Genomic DNA, 15,705 nt, shown 5'->3' with positions numbered 1-15,705 from the left:
CTTAATTTTTTAAAACTTGGGAACAGCATTAGGGAAATGGGGGACTAAAAATATTTTTTCTATTAAAATGAAAAAACTGACACAGTATGATATAGAAACAACAGAGATAAGAAACAATCAAGAATCTTCACTCAATTTAAAAAACACTCTTAACATTATTTAAAGCAAACCCTGTCATCTACCAATCCGTAAGGTATGCAGGTAACTCACGGTCTGAGCATCGGAGAAACTGGGAGCCAGTTTGGGCTGTAATATTTTCTCCTGTGTGCCTTCTACCAACTGATGGCTGCTATTGCTCCCCCAAACATAAACCTCACAGGTTTCTGAGACAATGGGAGCATCACCAGTCTGAATGCTATCTGGGCTAGCACATGTTCTTGAGTAATCAGAAGCCATTCTGCAAACCTATTAAAATTAAAAACATACAATGAATTGTCAAAATATTTTTAAATTAGACATTTTACTGTTAACTTTCCTTCTTCTAAAACTCCCAACTGCTCAAATAACCTAACAACTCATCCATTCTTAAGCACAGATGGCTAGACTATGTACTACTATAGAATAAACCACTAAAAGATACAAATAAAAATGACAAAAATGAGGAGATGGAGATACACAAGCAAACTTTTTTAACTAAAAATTTTATTATTGCATACAACAGCATTATAGGAAAACAGAGCTTACCAAAGTAGGAAAAAACCACTGATAATCCCCTCACCATAATACAATAAATGTTCTTTTTTTTACATATGTCCTTCCAGAATTTTATGTTCTTTAACAGTTATCACAGTGGATATATAAAAGTGATGATACCGCCCCCAGCAAGTTTGGCTCAGTGGATAGAGCTTTCTTCAAAGGGTCCTGGGTTCAATTCTGATCAAGGGCACATACCTCAGTTGCAGGCTCCTCCTTGGCCCGGGCCCTGGTTGAGGCTCGTGCAGGAGGCAACCAACTGATGTGTTTCTTTCACATTGATATTTCTCTCTGTCTTTCCCTCTCTCTTCCACTCTCTCTAAAAATCAATGGACAAATATCCTCAGGTGAGGATTAAAAAAAAAAAAAAGGTAATGATATAAAACTCATGCAAAAATTTCCATATTTCTACCTACTCTTCCTAACTGAACTGATAATATTCCATCTAATATAAAAATCACAATGTATTTAACTATTTTCCTTTTACTGGTCATTTAGATTCTTCCTACTTATTTGTAATATAAGCTATTTTTAATATATTTGTTATGACATTTTTATTACTTCCTCAGTAGACCTAGAGAAAACTCAGAAATGGGACTACTACATAAAAAAAATAATAACAATCTTATGATTCTTGACACATACTATATACTAAACTGCTTTCCAAAACAGCACATTATTATATCACTAGGGCTACCCTAAAAACAGTAATAGTCCAGAGCAATTCAATAGTCACACATACAGTATACACATCCTATATAATCCTATATAATAAAAGGCTAATATGCAAATAGGCTGAACGGCAGAACAACTGGTCGCTATGACATGCACTAACCACCAGGGGGCGTGCATGGAACATGGCGGGTGTTTGTGGTTACTGAAAATTCTTTGCTCCCATGCGCCGTGGTATCACCTGGCGCTCACACCTGCTGCCTGCGCTGGCCCCGCTCGCACCCGCTGCTGGTGCCTGACGATGGCCCAAATTGTTCTACACCATCAGCGGATGTGAGCAGCAGCTGCTGACCCCAGTCACCCCTCAGGGCTTCTCTACCTTCCCCTGCTCCTGAGAGGCGATAAGGGCCAGTAGCCACCTTTCACACCCACTGCTGGTGACAGACCAGCTCGCACCCACTGTAGGCACTGGAGCCACCGCTCGCACCCGCTGCTGGCGCCATCAGCAGGTGCAAGCGGCGGCTGCCAGCCCCAATCACCCATGAGGGCTTCACCCCCTGTCAGCGGGTGGGAGCAGGGCTGCCGGAAGACAGGGGACCAGGGGCTGCAGCAGGAGGGGCCGGATGGGGGCACAGAGGATGGGCCAAGACCTGCCCCATGCCCACCACAGCCTCGCGGCCCACAGTTCCTTTCAAGGTGCACGAATTCACGCACTGGGCCCCTAGTATATACATAAAATAAAAATCATGACTTATTTACCATTTGTGTTGAATATAATGGTAAAGTTTGTTGCCATTCATAATGCTTTTTAAAAATCCAGGCTTCTTCCCCATCCTACCAGCCCTACCAAAACTGAAGGACCCAGGACTGCCATCCCAGTTACCCCAACCAAGAAATAGAGTGATATGAGTACAAGTTTTCACTGCATCCAAACCAATAATAATTATTGTGCTTTTTTCTTTTGTGCAAACTTAAGTGGGGAAAAGAAGATGCATCATTTTAACCTTACATTTCCTTATTATCAATAGAACTGAAGTTTTTCCATCTATTTTTTATTATTTATTTATTTATTGGAGCTTAATAGATTTTACTGATTTGTATGAACTCCATACAATACAGATATTAACTCTGACTATGACTGCTATCAATATGTTGTCTGCCTTTTAGTTTTTTTCCTGAATCAAATGAAACAATAAAAGACAAATCTGCAATACTCAATATATTTGATTACCAACCCATTACATAAAGGAAATAGAATAATTTAAGTCAGAATCTTTAAATAGTATCTACAATGGAATAATATGTGTCTAGACAAATATTTTCCAGTGAACAATGAGGACAGTTCCGAGAACATACAAAATATGTATAAGGGAAAGCTGCCAGTCCCTAATAAAAGATCTGAAATTTTGCTGGAGATAAAAGGATGGTGGGTCCAAGTGGGTTAGAATATTTCTTCTAAAGATATCTATATATAAAAAAGGCTAAGTGACTGACTGTACGTCCGTCCAACCATCCGACCAACCGGCTGATACAAATAACGTATACTGGCAATTTAAAAATAAACGTTGACTCGTGCATGCGCGATACATATAAAGCTCTCACTGCCGCCAACCACACGAGTATGTTTCAATCTGTCATTGTCGATCGTGAATTTGGTCCACTTCTATTATAGAGAAAGGGTGAATAGCAATATTAAAATATTTCTTCTAATTAATTTCCTTTCAATGTGCACGAATTCGTGCACCGGGCCACTAGTATTACTATAATATGACTTAAAAGAAAAATCATAGCCAACCCCCAACAAAGCAAGAGAAGGGAGGCAGAAAAAAGTCTACTCACAGAGCTTAGAAATGTGTTTTTTGAAAACAACTAGGAGGTAGGTAGGATTCAGGGAAGATAACAATAGCAGGAGCAACATAGTTTTCTAAACCTTCTGGATCACTACACAGAGCAACTAGAAGGCAAAATTCGCTCAGTGGTTAGAGCATCGGTCTGCAGACAGAAGGGTTATGGGTTTGATTCCAGTCAAGGGCACGTACCTCGGTTGCAGGCTTGATTCCTGCCCCACGTAAGGGAGACAACCAATCGATGTGTCTCTCTCACATTGATGTTTCTCTTTCTCTGTCTCTCTCCCTCCCTTCAACTCTCTCTGTAAATCAAAACTCCAAAACCATGCTTAGCATTCATAACAAAACTAGGCAACAAGGGCAGTTCCAATAACTCCAAATATAAGTAGGGGAGACAAACCACCACCCAACACAAAATAAAATTTGTGTGGTAATGACATTTGTGCAGGAGGAAGCAACAGAGTGTCTGACAGACCTCAGAACAGAAAAAAAGAAAAGAAAAAAAAAAGGAAGAAAGAAAGAAACCAAAACAACCAATCAGGCAGCCACTGGAAAGAACAGTGAACCAAGAAGCTAAGAATAGCAGTTGCAATTGAGAAGAGCTGTGCTCTCTCTGACGGCAGAAAGTACAAGGGGTCCATGATGAAAAGTTTAAAACTTAGAGCAATCTAGCTCTTGTGAACTCTTAAAATTGATATCCCCTTACAGGACAGCGCACCCACGCTGAGAAGAAATAAAAATTTAACAGAATACCGTCAACAGAAAGGATACAGTTGGGAAGAGGAACATAGTGGGAAACCTTTTTTTTAAAACATTACACAAAAACCATAGAGGGAAGAGACCAAAGATGAAACAACAGAAGCTTCACTACAGATAATAATTCAATGGACTGAAACTCAAATAGGTTTAAATCTATCAGTTCATAATGTTTTTCAAATGAAATCAATTGGTCAAGTTTGGAGGATGACAGGAGATCGAGTCATTAAACTGAAACCTAGTAAAATAAAAATCAGTGTTTAATAAAAAAATCAGGTGGGGAAAAATCAAGCATTTATTCTGCATTTTCTATATGAACTATAGCAGAGTAACCAAGTGGTCAATAAAGGAATCATTTCTTTATGAAAACATTCTAATTAGTAAATGAAAGAGGAATGATAGAATACCACCATTTTGCAACCAACCACAAATGAATTAATAGAATAAGTCATGAAGTATCAGGGCTGCTAATATCACGAAAAAAAGAGAACTTGATGGAAGATTACACCACCATGTATATAATTTTGCCCAAGGCTCTGGATCCACCTGTCAACTTTCAGAAAATACATAGGACCTACTGAACTGGATTATGAGTAATTAGCAAAATACAGATTGTAGGCAATTCTACAGCCTAAAAAAAAACAAAACAGGTTTCCGAACAAATACAATGAAAGAAAAGGAAAAAAAAAAAAATGGAGGGAAGCAATAGATAAAAAGATTTAAGACTTAAAAAAAATTTTTTCTAATTGATTTTAGAGAAAGAGGGAAGGAGAGAAACATCGATGTGAGAGAGAAACATCAATCAGCTCCTCAGGCACACCCCTAACTGGGGATTGAATCCACAACCTGAGTATGTGCCCCGGCCGGGAATCAAACTGGCCATCTTTTATTGCACAGAAAGACACTCAACCAACTGAACCACACTGGCCAGTGCAAGACTTTTTTTGTTATTGTTAATCCTTACCCAAGAATATTTTTTCCATTGATTTTTAGAGAGTGGAAGGGGGGGAAGAGGGGAGAAAAGCATTGATGTGAGAAAAATACATAGATTGGTTGCCTCCCACACGAGCCCACACGGGACCGGGGATCGAACCTGCAACCCATGAACAGACCCTTCAGTTCACAAGCTGAAGCTCTAACCACTGAGCGCAATGGCCAGGGGAAGAAGAGAGACATATGTATTAAAATCACTTAAATATTCCACAATAATGGGCAAGACTATACATAGTGTCTAAGGATGTACACCTGTAAAGAACTATAAAGAAATGCAATGAAGTGATTACAAACAGTCTCCAATTTATAATGGCTTGATTTAAAACTTTTTTACTTTAAGATGGTACAGAAATGATATGCATAATAAACTAAATGAGATATTCAACACTTTATTATAAAATAGGCTTTGGGTGAGATGATTATGCCTAACTGTAAGTGTTCTGAACATGTTTAAAGTAGCGTAGGCTAGGCTATGATGTTTGGTAGGTTACGTGTATTAAGTGCACTTTTGACTAAATGATATTTTAAACTTACAAGGGGTTTATTGGGACGTAACCCAATCATAAGTTGAGGAGCATCTGTACTCTGAAAGTCAGTGGATACTTAAGTGAGGAGGAAAAGGGTTATGGCCAGGACATGAAAGAAAAGTTTTATTCGTTTACCTGGATACAGATTAGAAGGATTTTTAAAAACGATAAATCATTAAACTATACATTTGTTTGTATGTCTTTCTATATCTGTTTTACTTTTGATAAAATTACAGTTATCTTCATATGATACAAAATTCAAAATTCAAAATGAATAAAAGGGTATACGCTGAAAAATATGTTCCCTATCCCTGATGCCAGACACCCCAGATCCCTTTTCTAGAGATAATCATTGATGTCATTTTCTTTTGCATCCTTTCCAGAGGTAGAACAGATAATTTTTAAAGGATAAATACATGCAATAGCATTTTAACACAAAGTAATTTGTAATGTAAAAGCCATGATTATTACCTACCTCTTCAAAGAGACATAAAGCTGCCTCATAGAGCGAGCACAACCCATCAGATGTTCTGGTTGGCTCCCTCCACTGACTCCGATCAGCAGATGAACCCTATAATTAAAACATTGTGAGGAAGAAAAGAGACATATGTATTAAAATCACTTAAATAGTCCACAAAAACATTTGAGAACTGTTTATATGATTATGTGCATTAAGATCAAATCTGAACATTAGGTCATGAAATCAACTGTTATAAAAGACTAGAGGCCTGGCACACGAAATTCGTGCGCAGGTACGGTCCCTAGGCCTGGCCTGTGATCAAGGCCATCTTCCTCAGCTGTCTGCAGCCAGCCCCGCCCCCTCACCACCACCCATCCCTAGTTACCAGTTCTCCATCGAGTGATTGGTGCCTGATGGCCGGGGGGAAGGGACTGAGAGGTCAACTGTTCCTGCCCAGTCGCCAGCCCCACCCCTGCCATAGGTTGCCATCATGCAATCGGAGCCTGCCAGCCAGGGAAAGGGACCAAGAGGTGGTCAGTGCACCTCATGGTGACTGGTCCAGTGGTTGTTTTGCTGTTAGGGTCAATTTGCATATTACCCTTTTATTATATAGGATGTGGCTATAGAGTGAAACCATAAATTAAGTGCCACTCCCTCACTGATGACCTTATTAAATAGTGATTTGTTCTAAGGGTCACAGGGCTTGAGCCAAAAACAACCAAAGAGGCAGAATTTTGCAAATTACACATTCTTTGTGGGTGTTCAGAACGCAGTAAATGGGATCCCAGGAAATATTCTACTCCTCTGGGGCTGCCTTGCCCAACTGCCCCCAAGGATACAGGCAAGTAGAACATAGCCAACTTGAGTGATGACCCTGACCAGAGCAGGAAGTCTGGCCCTCCCTTTTTAGTTTCAGCACAACTAAAGTCCTAAAGTCAGTTCATGTAGCTAACTGACTATACCAGCAACAAAGCATCTTTTTTTCTAGTACAGCTGGAGGAAGGACAGTAAAAAGCTAGGAGATTCCTTGACAAGTGGAATAAGGGAAAATAAGATAGTATAATTAAACAGGACCAAACAATCTGAGCAATGTACAGCTAGCTAATGAATCACAAGGTTTTATCTTCCCTAACCAAGGACACTAAGGAGCAAATGGGTTACATATTCCAGCCAGTGGTCGGCAAACTCATTAGTCAACAGAGCCAAATATCAACAGTACGACGATTGAAATTTCTTTTGAGAGCCAAATTTTTTAAACTTAAACTATATAGGTAGGTACATTGTTATTAACTTAATTAGGGTACTCCTAAGGCTTAGGAAGAGCCACATTCAAGGGGCCAAAGAGCCGCATGTGGCTCGTGAGCCACAGTTTGCTGACCACGGTTCCAGACTGTCCTCGGACAGAAGGGCCTCAGTCCCCACCCCTCTTCAATGACCTTCTTAATGATGTTCTTTTAAAACTGAAACTAACCAGAAAATAACCCCTGAGCCCTCTATATGCACACTTTGGTGAATCAACATACTGAAAGACACACCTGAAAAGCTAATGAATATTCTGTTAAGACTCTCCCTGAGACCTTCCCTAGAATTCCGGCAGGCCAGAGAGGTAAAAAGCCTCAAGACAAAAAAGCCACAGCTCACTCTGGCAACAGCACTCCCAGGCCTTGTATCTCTGCTGTTTTTCTCCTAAACTCTTAAGAGACCCCACAAGACTTGCAACCAGGGGAGCAGTGGGCAATGGCAGCTTGATCCGGGCTGACCCCCTGAACCTGTCTTCAAGGATCCCTTTTCTCTGACTTTTCCTCTCCTATTGCTTTTCCTACCTTAAGCCCTTCTTTTGTTTCACTGTCTCCAGCTTTAATGAACATACTCTCAAAATCACCTGGACTCGTATTGTGAAATCTTTCCTACATGAAGTCAAGAATCTACACACTAACGGAGACCTACCCCAGGCCCAGACCCAATCAGGTAACAATAGTACCTCTCTGGGACTAAATGCCTACTCTCCACAATAGGGCCCAAAGGCTATGACTAGAAATCATTCTCTCATTGAAAAATCATAAACCAGAAAATGAACTTAATCTTCATTGCTCCCTCAAATTCCCATACATATTATTAAATCTTTAGATCACAAATGTCAAGTTCTTTCTCTGATTTGCCAATCCTATAATTTTGAAATTTTCATCAGTGGCATTTATTTCAAAGGACAGTGTATTATAAAAATATTTATCTTCTAGAAGATCACAAGGCAGATATACCATTGAAAAGTATATCCTCTATTGTGGAAGTGTTTGGCCTGGATGCCCAGTAAGATCTCATCCAACTCAATGATTATGCTTTTATCAATTCAAATTATTTTAATCAACATGATTAATAAGTAATGAGAGAAATGAACATGTTGGCTATTTAATTTATCACTGGGTCATCAGGTACAAACCTGCTGCTACCAAAACAACTTTTCTTTTTAATTATTTAAGGTGGCACTTCTCAAATTTTAAAATAGACATGAATTATTTAGAGATCTTGTTAAAATACAAATTCTAATTCAATAAATATAGATGGGAGCCTGAGATTCTGTATTTCTTAACAAGCTCCCCGTTGATGCCAATGCTGCTGTCTACTGTTCACACTTTGAGTGGTAAGGCTTTAGAGAGCCACTTGTAGGTCTGGAGTCATACCAGAAGCTGAGTGTTCAAAATTAATTAATCCTTAGACATCCCAGGTGTTGCTATATTAGCAAATACTTTGTGGCATAGCCTCTCCAAATTCCATAATTGGGAAAAACTGTAATCTTTGGCTCCACTGTTTAAAGAACACTTCTAGTGATCACCAAGCCAATAGCAGATGAGGAACAGCATGTTGTACCTTCCTAAGAGCTGGCACCAGTACCATCAATACCTTTTCTATGCTTTTCTACAGTATAGAGGAAAATGTTAAAAACTATATAAAAGTTTTCATAACAGACAGACCTGGGTTTAAATCCAAACTCCCATCACTTTTTGACTGTGTGGTTGAAAGATAAGATCCCTTAGCCTTAGATAGAAATAATGCCTATATTATATAGGGCTGTTGAGAGGATTAACTGAAATTATGTATAAAACACGCCTAACACAGTTCCTAACATATAGTAAGTACTAATTGCATTTTGCACCATGTACACTGAGAAAGAAGAGAAAATACAGGGAGTCTTTAATAAATTCTTACTAGATTTAAAAATAAGAAACCAATAAAATATCCTTCAAACATTGTCTGCAGAGACTGTCACTGTTTTCTGTTCTTCCCAAAATAGTTGAGAGGCTAGTCCCGGTCAACTAGGATTACAGAGATCTCTAAAACCCATTGTATACAGAATTCTTATGTGTTTTGTAAACATACTGCATAATATAAAAACAACAACAAAAGGCTATACCTAGGCATTTTAAAAGAAATTAAATTTTGAAAAATATAGTACATTAAATGTATAACTATATACATTACAATATACCATAGGAAGTTCAATGGTCCAGAGATAAAGTAGAAATTAAAATAACAAACTAGTGGTTTCATAGGTCTTCATTTAATTACCTTCTTCTTAAATACCTACCATTAAAAATAATGTAATACCTTTTATTTTTTCACATTTGTCCTTAGAAGATATTAAGACAAGAACATAAGACTGGATGGAATACATTTATTTTCTTGCTATCTGGTTTTACTCTACTTAAAATTGTTTCAATGGATCAAGAAGCCACAGGATCAAGAAGCAAGGGATACAAGGCCCTGCCTCGCTTGGCAGCCTCATTTCACCCATTCTACCCCATCCATCCATCCAGGGCTTGCTCTTCCACACTATCACTTTGTGAAATCTGGTCCTCTCATCTAAAAAATTCTCCAGTCCCCTCACTGACATATATGTTTTTAGCCAAACTCTACCTACATTTCAACTAAGCTCAGGGGTTCCTCCACCATAAGTCAATTCCTGCCCCTTTCCCTCCAGTTCTCCTCCTGTATCTCACCACCTTCTCCCTGTACAGACTTCTAGTACAATCCATTATCATTAATTGGAAATGTCCATGTATCTCTCTTTCCTTAAACTGCGAGCTGGCTGAGGGCATGGACATTACAAAGCTTATTCATTTTTTTAACCCAGTGCCTAACAGTATTTGGCACATAGTGCTCAGTAAACACCTAGTGGCATCAAAGTCCAATGTGTTTATTGATATTTTTTTAGAATTCACAGATGTACATTGACATTGTTTCCCTACTCTCTATTTAAATCTAAGTTAATGAATATCTTGTGCACTCCCATTCAAACACAATTATTATGTGTATGGGTAGCAGAATTTAAAAATCACACAAGTAAATACAACTTATGGATTAAACTTGTATTTTTTTAATCCTTATGCCAAGTACTCAATTGATGGTTAGTGTCTCTTCCTCTAACATCTAGGTTGGGGATAAATTTTATCCCAGTTTTTAAGGGCAGAGAAACTTAAGACAGGGATGATCAGCTCAGTTGTGGTCCAATGTACCAGGAAAGGTTCTAGATATTTTCTGAGTTCTCAGACACTACTGTAAAGTGTAAGAAACATGGGTTCTGGAGACCAAGAGCATCAGACTCTATTGCTTATTGTGCAAGAAAAAATACTGAATATAAAATTCAATTAAACAACCATGTCTTTCCCCTAAAAAGTCAATCTGAGATTTAATTAAATTCAATATAATGTAGGTCTGTTGTGACTTTGGGAGAGCCAAACTAAATCAAAAACAAAATTCTTCCCCCAGAATAGATCCAGGATTCTGAGGAAAGCAATCTAGTTTTCTGGGGTGCCCTTGTCCTAACAAGAGGTTATATTATAGGGTACAGTCTTGGTGAGTAAAGACACCTTTCTGACTAGGTGTATTTGACATTTTGCCCATGAATGAAAGAGACCAAGTGGAGAGAAACTAGAAATACAGCCATAAAATAAACAATGTATTTTCAGTCTACTTTAAGGTAGGCCTTCATGCCCTAACTGGTTTGGCTCAGTGGATAGAGCATTGGCCTGCAGACTGAAGGGTCCTGGGTTCAATTCCAGTCAAGGGCATGAACCTTGGTTGTGGGCACATTCCCAGTAGAGGGTGTGCAGGAGGCAGCTGATGGATGTTTCTCTCTCATTGATGTTTCTAACTCTATATCCCTCTCCCTTCCTCTCTGTAAAAAAATCAATATATTAAAAAAAAAAGAAGAAGAAGTAGGAAATGCTTTCAGCTCATTTTAAAAAAAAAAGTAGGCCTTCATAGGGAAATAAATAAATAAATTGATTTAACATATATGGGGGGAGGAGGGAGGCAGAAAAAACATGGGCTTTACAGACATTCAGGGTTGTAGTAGGAATTAGTTAACACTGCCTGGCCCATAAGTGCTTAATCAAAAGTACACATTATACTTCTAGTTCTTTTGAGAAGTAGGTGTGTAAATTTAGGATAATTGCCAGTTTCTTCATCCTTAAGATAAGGATAAATAATATCTTAGAAATTAACATGATAAATAAATGAGACAGTGCACATAAACCACCTGGTAGGTAGTAGGCACTCAACAAAGATTACCTCGCCTCTTCCCTAAGTGCAGGTATTGGAAAGCAGTAAATAAAACAAGCCAAAAAGGAATAAAATGTTTATTATAGGTTAATTAAATGAAGATTAAAATACACTGGGTAAGTCTGTGGTTGGCAAACTGTGGCTCTCGAGCCACATGCGGCTTTTTGGCCCCTTGAGTGTGGCTCTTCCTAAGACTGAGGAGTACCCTAATTAAGTTAATAACAATGTACCTACCTATATAGTTTAAGTTTAAAAAAATTGGCCCTCAAAATAAATTTCAATCGTTGTACTGTTGATATTTGGCTCTGTTGACTAATGAGTTTGCCAAGCACTGGGGTAGGTAAATATATTTACTATAAATATTTCTTAAGCTTTAGGGCCAATTTAAACTAATAGCCAAATATGCATACAAACCTAAAGACAATGAGACTAAACAGATACTGAAGAAACCAATCTAGTTTCCTGGGGCACCCTCTTCCCACTAAGGGGCAATAATGTAGATAAGGCCTTAGAGAGTAAGGTGGGGAAGAAAACTCTGACTCAAGGTATTTAGCACTTTGTTTAAGAAGGAAAATACACCATGAGCAAGCATATAAGCATACTAGAGGCCCAGAGCACAAAATTCGTGCACGAGTAGGGTCCCTAGCAGCTGCCGGTTGCCAGTCGGGGCCTCCCTTCCCCCAGCTGCCTGCTGCCGCCAGCCAGGGCGGGGCTGGCCGGGGGGGAGGGGTCGTGGGTGGTTGGCCAGCCAGCCCCACTTCCTGGTCGAACTCCCGGTCAAACTCCTGGTCGAGTGGACAATTTGCATATTAGGCTTTTATTATATAGGATAACTAAATTGTGCAATCATTAATATATTTTCTTTGTAACAAGGCAATGCAAAATAAATAGATTGTAAAATGAAAAATTTAGCAACTCTCCCAGAAATACTAACACATGCCCATGAATAGATACATTATTTCAGGTCATTAAATGGCATTACATGTTTGAAAGCAGTGTAAATTTAGAGAATGTTACCAGAAAGTATTAAGATCAGAAAATTAAAAAAATAGATGTGCAAGTAAATGAGTTTAAATATTGAATAAGAAAACAGAACAAGGCCTAATTGCCTCTCACATGTGTTCCCTCAAACTTTTCTTAAAGGAATAGTTACTCCTTTAAGAAATGTTGTTACTTAAATTATTGCATCTCCCGCTCTCAGTTTCCACTTCAGGTGAAGATCATAGGACCCTGTCAACACTTTCATATATTGAACAAAAAACTGTATGCTTTCTTTGTCTTGATTTTAATGTAAACCAGGTGAAAATTAAATGCTCTGGTTTTAAAACAAAGTCAACACAATTGTTTTTTATGAAACATTCCTGTTAATCTAAGAGCTTCCCACCTTTTTTTGGAGGGTGGAGGGAGTCTTGAAATATACGTACATAATTTATAAGTGGAATTTTTAGTTATTTTAACTAAATTTGTTAATTGATATTTGGTAATAAAGGACACCAGAAGACTGATCCATGTAACCCAATTGAAATTAAGTCAGTTTATAAATGTTTCAGTCTTTATATTCTAAATTTGTATTATTTTTTACGTTTTCTTATTAATTTCAGAGAGAAGAAGGGAAAGGGAGAGGATAAAAACATCAATGATGAGAGAGAATCGTTGATCAGCTGCCCATACACGCCCCCCTACTGGGGATCGAGCTGGAAACCCTGGCATGTGCTCTGACTGGGATCTAACTGTGACTTCCTGGTTCATGGGACTGTGCTCAACCAATGATTCACACCGACTGGGCTAAATTTGTATTCTTAATTTGAATTTTTATTCTTGGTTTTCACAAAGGCATTATGTTTCAGTCTTAGAAATTCTTGAAATTGATCATACTACACTTGAATTTATTGTTTGTTCTTTAATGTGGTACCCATTTTTAATCCTCACCAGAGGACGTGCTTAAAGAGAGGGAGGAGGAGAGAGGGAAAGAGGAAGAGAGGAAGAAACATGTATGTGAGAAACATCGATCAGTTGCCCTCCATATGACCCAACCAGGATCAAACCACAACCCAGGTATGTGCCCCCACTGGGAATGAAACTGGCAATCCTTCAGTGCACAGGACTTCACTCAACCAACCGAGCCACTCCGGCAGGACCCAGGATTAGTTTCATAATAATAGTCAAGCAATTAATTTCCTCTAAGAATAATACACTCTTTTCACAGATCTTTGCTTATTAGCTCATCACTCCCCTTCATTCAGGTCTCTGCTCAAATGTCACAATTCAGAGTCATCTTTCCCCGACCATATTAATAGCATACCTTTCCCCTCCCCACTCTTTGCCCTGAGCCTATAATTTTGTGTGACAGGCTCCCTTTACCTCCCTAATTTTAATTCTTAGGATTTCTCACTATCTGAAATTATTTATTGACTGTCTGATTCCCTTACCAGGCTGTTAGCTCCATGCAGCAGAAACTGTATTTTTCTCTGCTGTATCCCTAGGGCCTACAGTAACACTTGGCACAATGCTTAATAAAAATTGAGAAGGATAAAATTAGAGAGTTTTTTCAAAAGACCTCCACACTCATTTTACATGAGTTTACTATATGAGTACACTCATTTTACATGAGTTTACCACAAAGAATTAGATGAACTTCCAAAGTCACATAAGTAGCCATAAAACTAAAACTACAATCCTGACTCCTGATGCAATGGTCTTAACTGAACTAACTAGCCTGTCCTTGAATTACCTATTCACATCAACTAAGTTTCTTCACTCCAAGTACATAAAATATTTAAATAACAATCATCAGAACTCTCAAATCATTCAATATTACCACAAATATGTTAACGGTTTGGTGGACTTTTCCCAAAATCATTAGATAAAAATTTTAAAGTTGAGATTTATACAATACATACCAAAGAACGCCTCATCTGCATTAATATCGTCATAAAGCAGTCAAAGCTGATCATTCCTTCCTGGCTTGATAGTAATTTGCTTTTCTCCATGGAATTTACAACTGCGGAAGCCCCTAAAGCCATTTCGATCCATTCAAGAAGATATCTCAAAGAGCCTCGTTGAGCTGCTAAACCAAGCAGCAACTCAGAAGCTAATCTTCGACCTAAAGTGTCTGCCCCAGAATTGGGAATAGTTACTCCTTTAAGAAATGTTGTTACTTGTGATAAGCAGTCCAAGCCCATTGGAGGAATCTTGCTTTCATTTGCTAAAGATAATGGTGGTAAAGAACTGACAACTTCAATTGCAGTATGAATAACGTCATTGCAAAGACTGAGACCGGGTCCCGACACAGGCATCATCCAACTTTGTCTTAGAAGTGCAAATAATAAACTTAGACCAGTTCGAACACCCATTTCTATAAGTGCATCCGTGCTTGACCGGGGACGTTCACTAACAGAATGGACATCTGCTGAACCAGAACTGCTCTCTGGAGAATGCTGCTGCTGTTTCACTTTGCCTTTGTCATGATATTTATTAGAAAGTGCATAAAAAACACGCTGGAGTACAAGCAGTCGTTTTCGAAGTGCCCCAGCAAATGGGGAATCTGAACAAACCATCTTCGCGAGTGCTAGCTGGCTGCTAAGAAGGGCATCCAAATAGTGGTCCTGCTCATCACTTGAAAGAGACTCACGTTCAAAGTCTGGCAACTGTGGTCCTTTGAGACACAAAACTTGTTGGGGCAAAAGTATTACTTCCTTATTACTGACCAGTTTAGAATACAGAACAGCAACCCCTTCTCTTGTAGCAATAGATTCACTGTCCTCTGTAATCCAAGAACTGTTTAGGTGTTCAAGCCATTTCAGTTTCACTGGTGGAACCATAGTTGCCATGTTGATTTATTCTTTAGCCATTAGTTCTGTAAAGGGAGAAGAAAAAGCAGTCAAAAACTTATATTGATAATTCATAAAATGTTTTTAACTCTATCTTATATTACAATAGTGATTTCAAGTAACGTCTGGACTAATTAACAGTAATGTACCATGGTTACAGAAGGTAATAATAGCAGAAGATGAGTGAAGGACATATGGGAACTCTGTACTATTTTTGCAACTTTTGTGTAAATCTAAAATTATTACAAAATAAAAATATTATTTAAAAAATTTGGCCCTGGATGGTATGGCCCTGGATGGTATGGTTGGAGTGTTGGCCTGTGCACCAAAGGTCGCAGGTTCGTTTCCCAGCCAGGACACATACCCAG

The 15,705-nt window shown here is 38.6% G+C and overlaps 1 protein-coding gene across 11 annotated transcripts in view; it reads right to left on the bottom strand.

The window, feature by feature from the left end:
* Positions 1 to 15,705, bottom strand: part of HERC1 (HECT and RLD domain containing E3 ubiquitin protein ligase family member 1) — a 193,038-nt gene that overhangs the window by 146,808 nt on the left and 30,525 nt on the right. For all 11 annotated transcript variants that reach the window (XM_059698824.1, XM_059698814.1, XM_059698883.1 and 8 more), the window contains exons 2-4: positions 14,408 to 15,363; positions 5,964 to 6,059; positions 211 to 405 (exon numbers count right to left, since the gene is read on the bottom strand). In XM_059698824.1, coding sequence (XP_059554807.1) covers positions 211 to 405; positions 5,964 to 6,059; positions 14,408 to 15,337 — 1,221 coding nt within the window. In that variant the 5' untranslated portion in view covers positions 15,338 to 15,363. The remainder of the gene's footprint in view (positions 1 to 210; positions 406 to 5,963; positions 6,060 to 14,407; positions 15,364 to 15,705) is intronic.

This window comes from Myotis daubentonii, chromosome 1, assembly GCF_963259705.1.
Source record: "Myotis daubentonii chromosome 1, mMyoDau2.1, whole genome shotgun sequence".
Taxonomy (NCBI): Eukaryota; Metazoa; Chordata; class Mammalia; order Chiroptera; family Vespertilionidae; genus Myotis; species Myotis daubentonii.
Note: the sequence above shows the minus strand (reverse complement) of the source record. Positions and strands in the feature narration are given on the sequence as shown.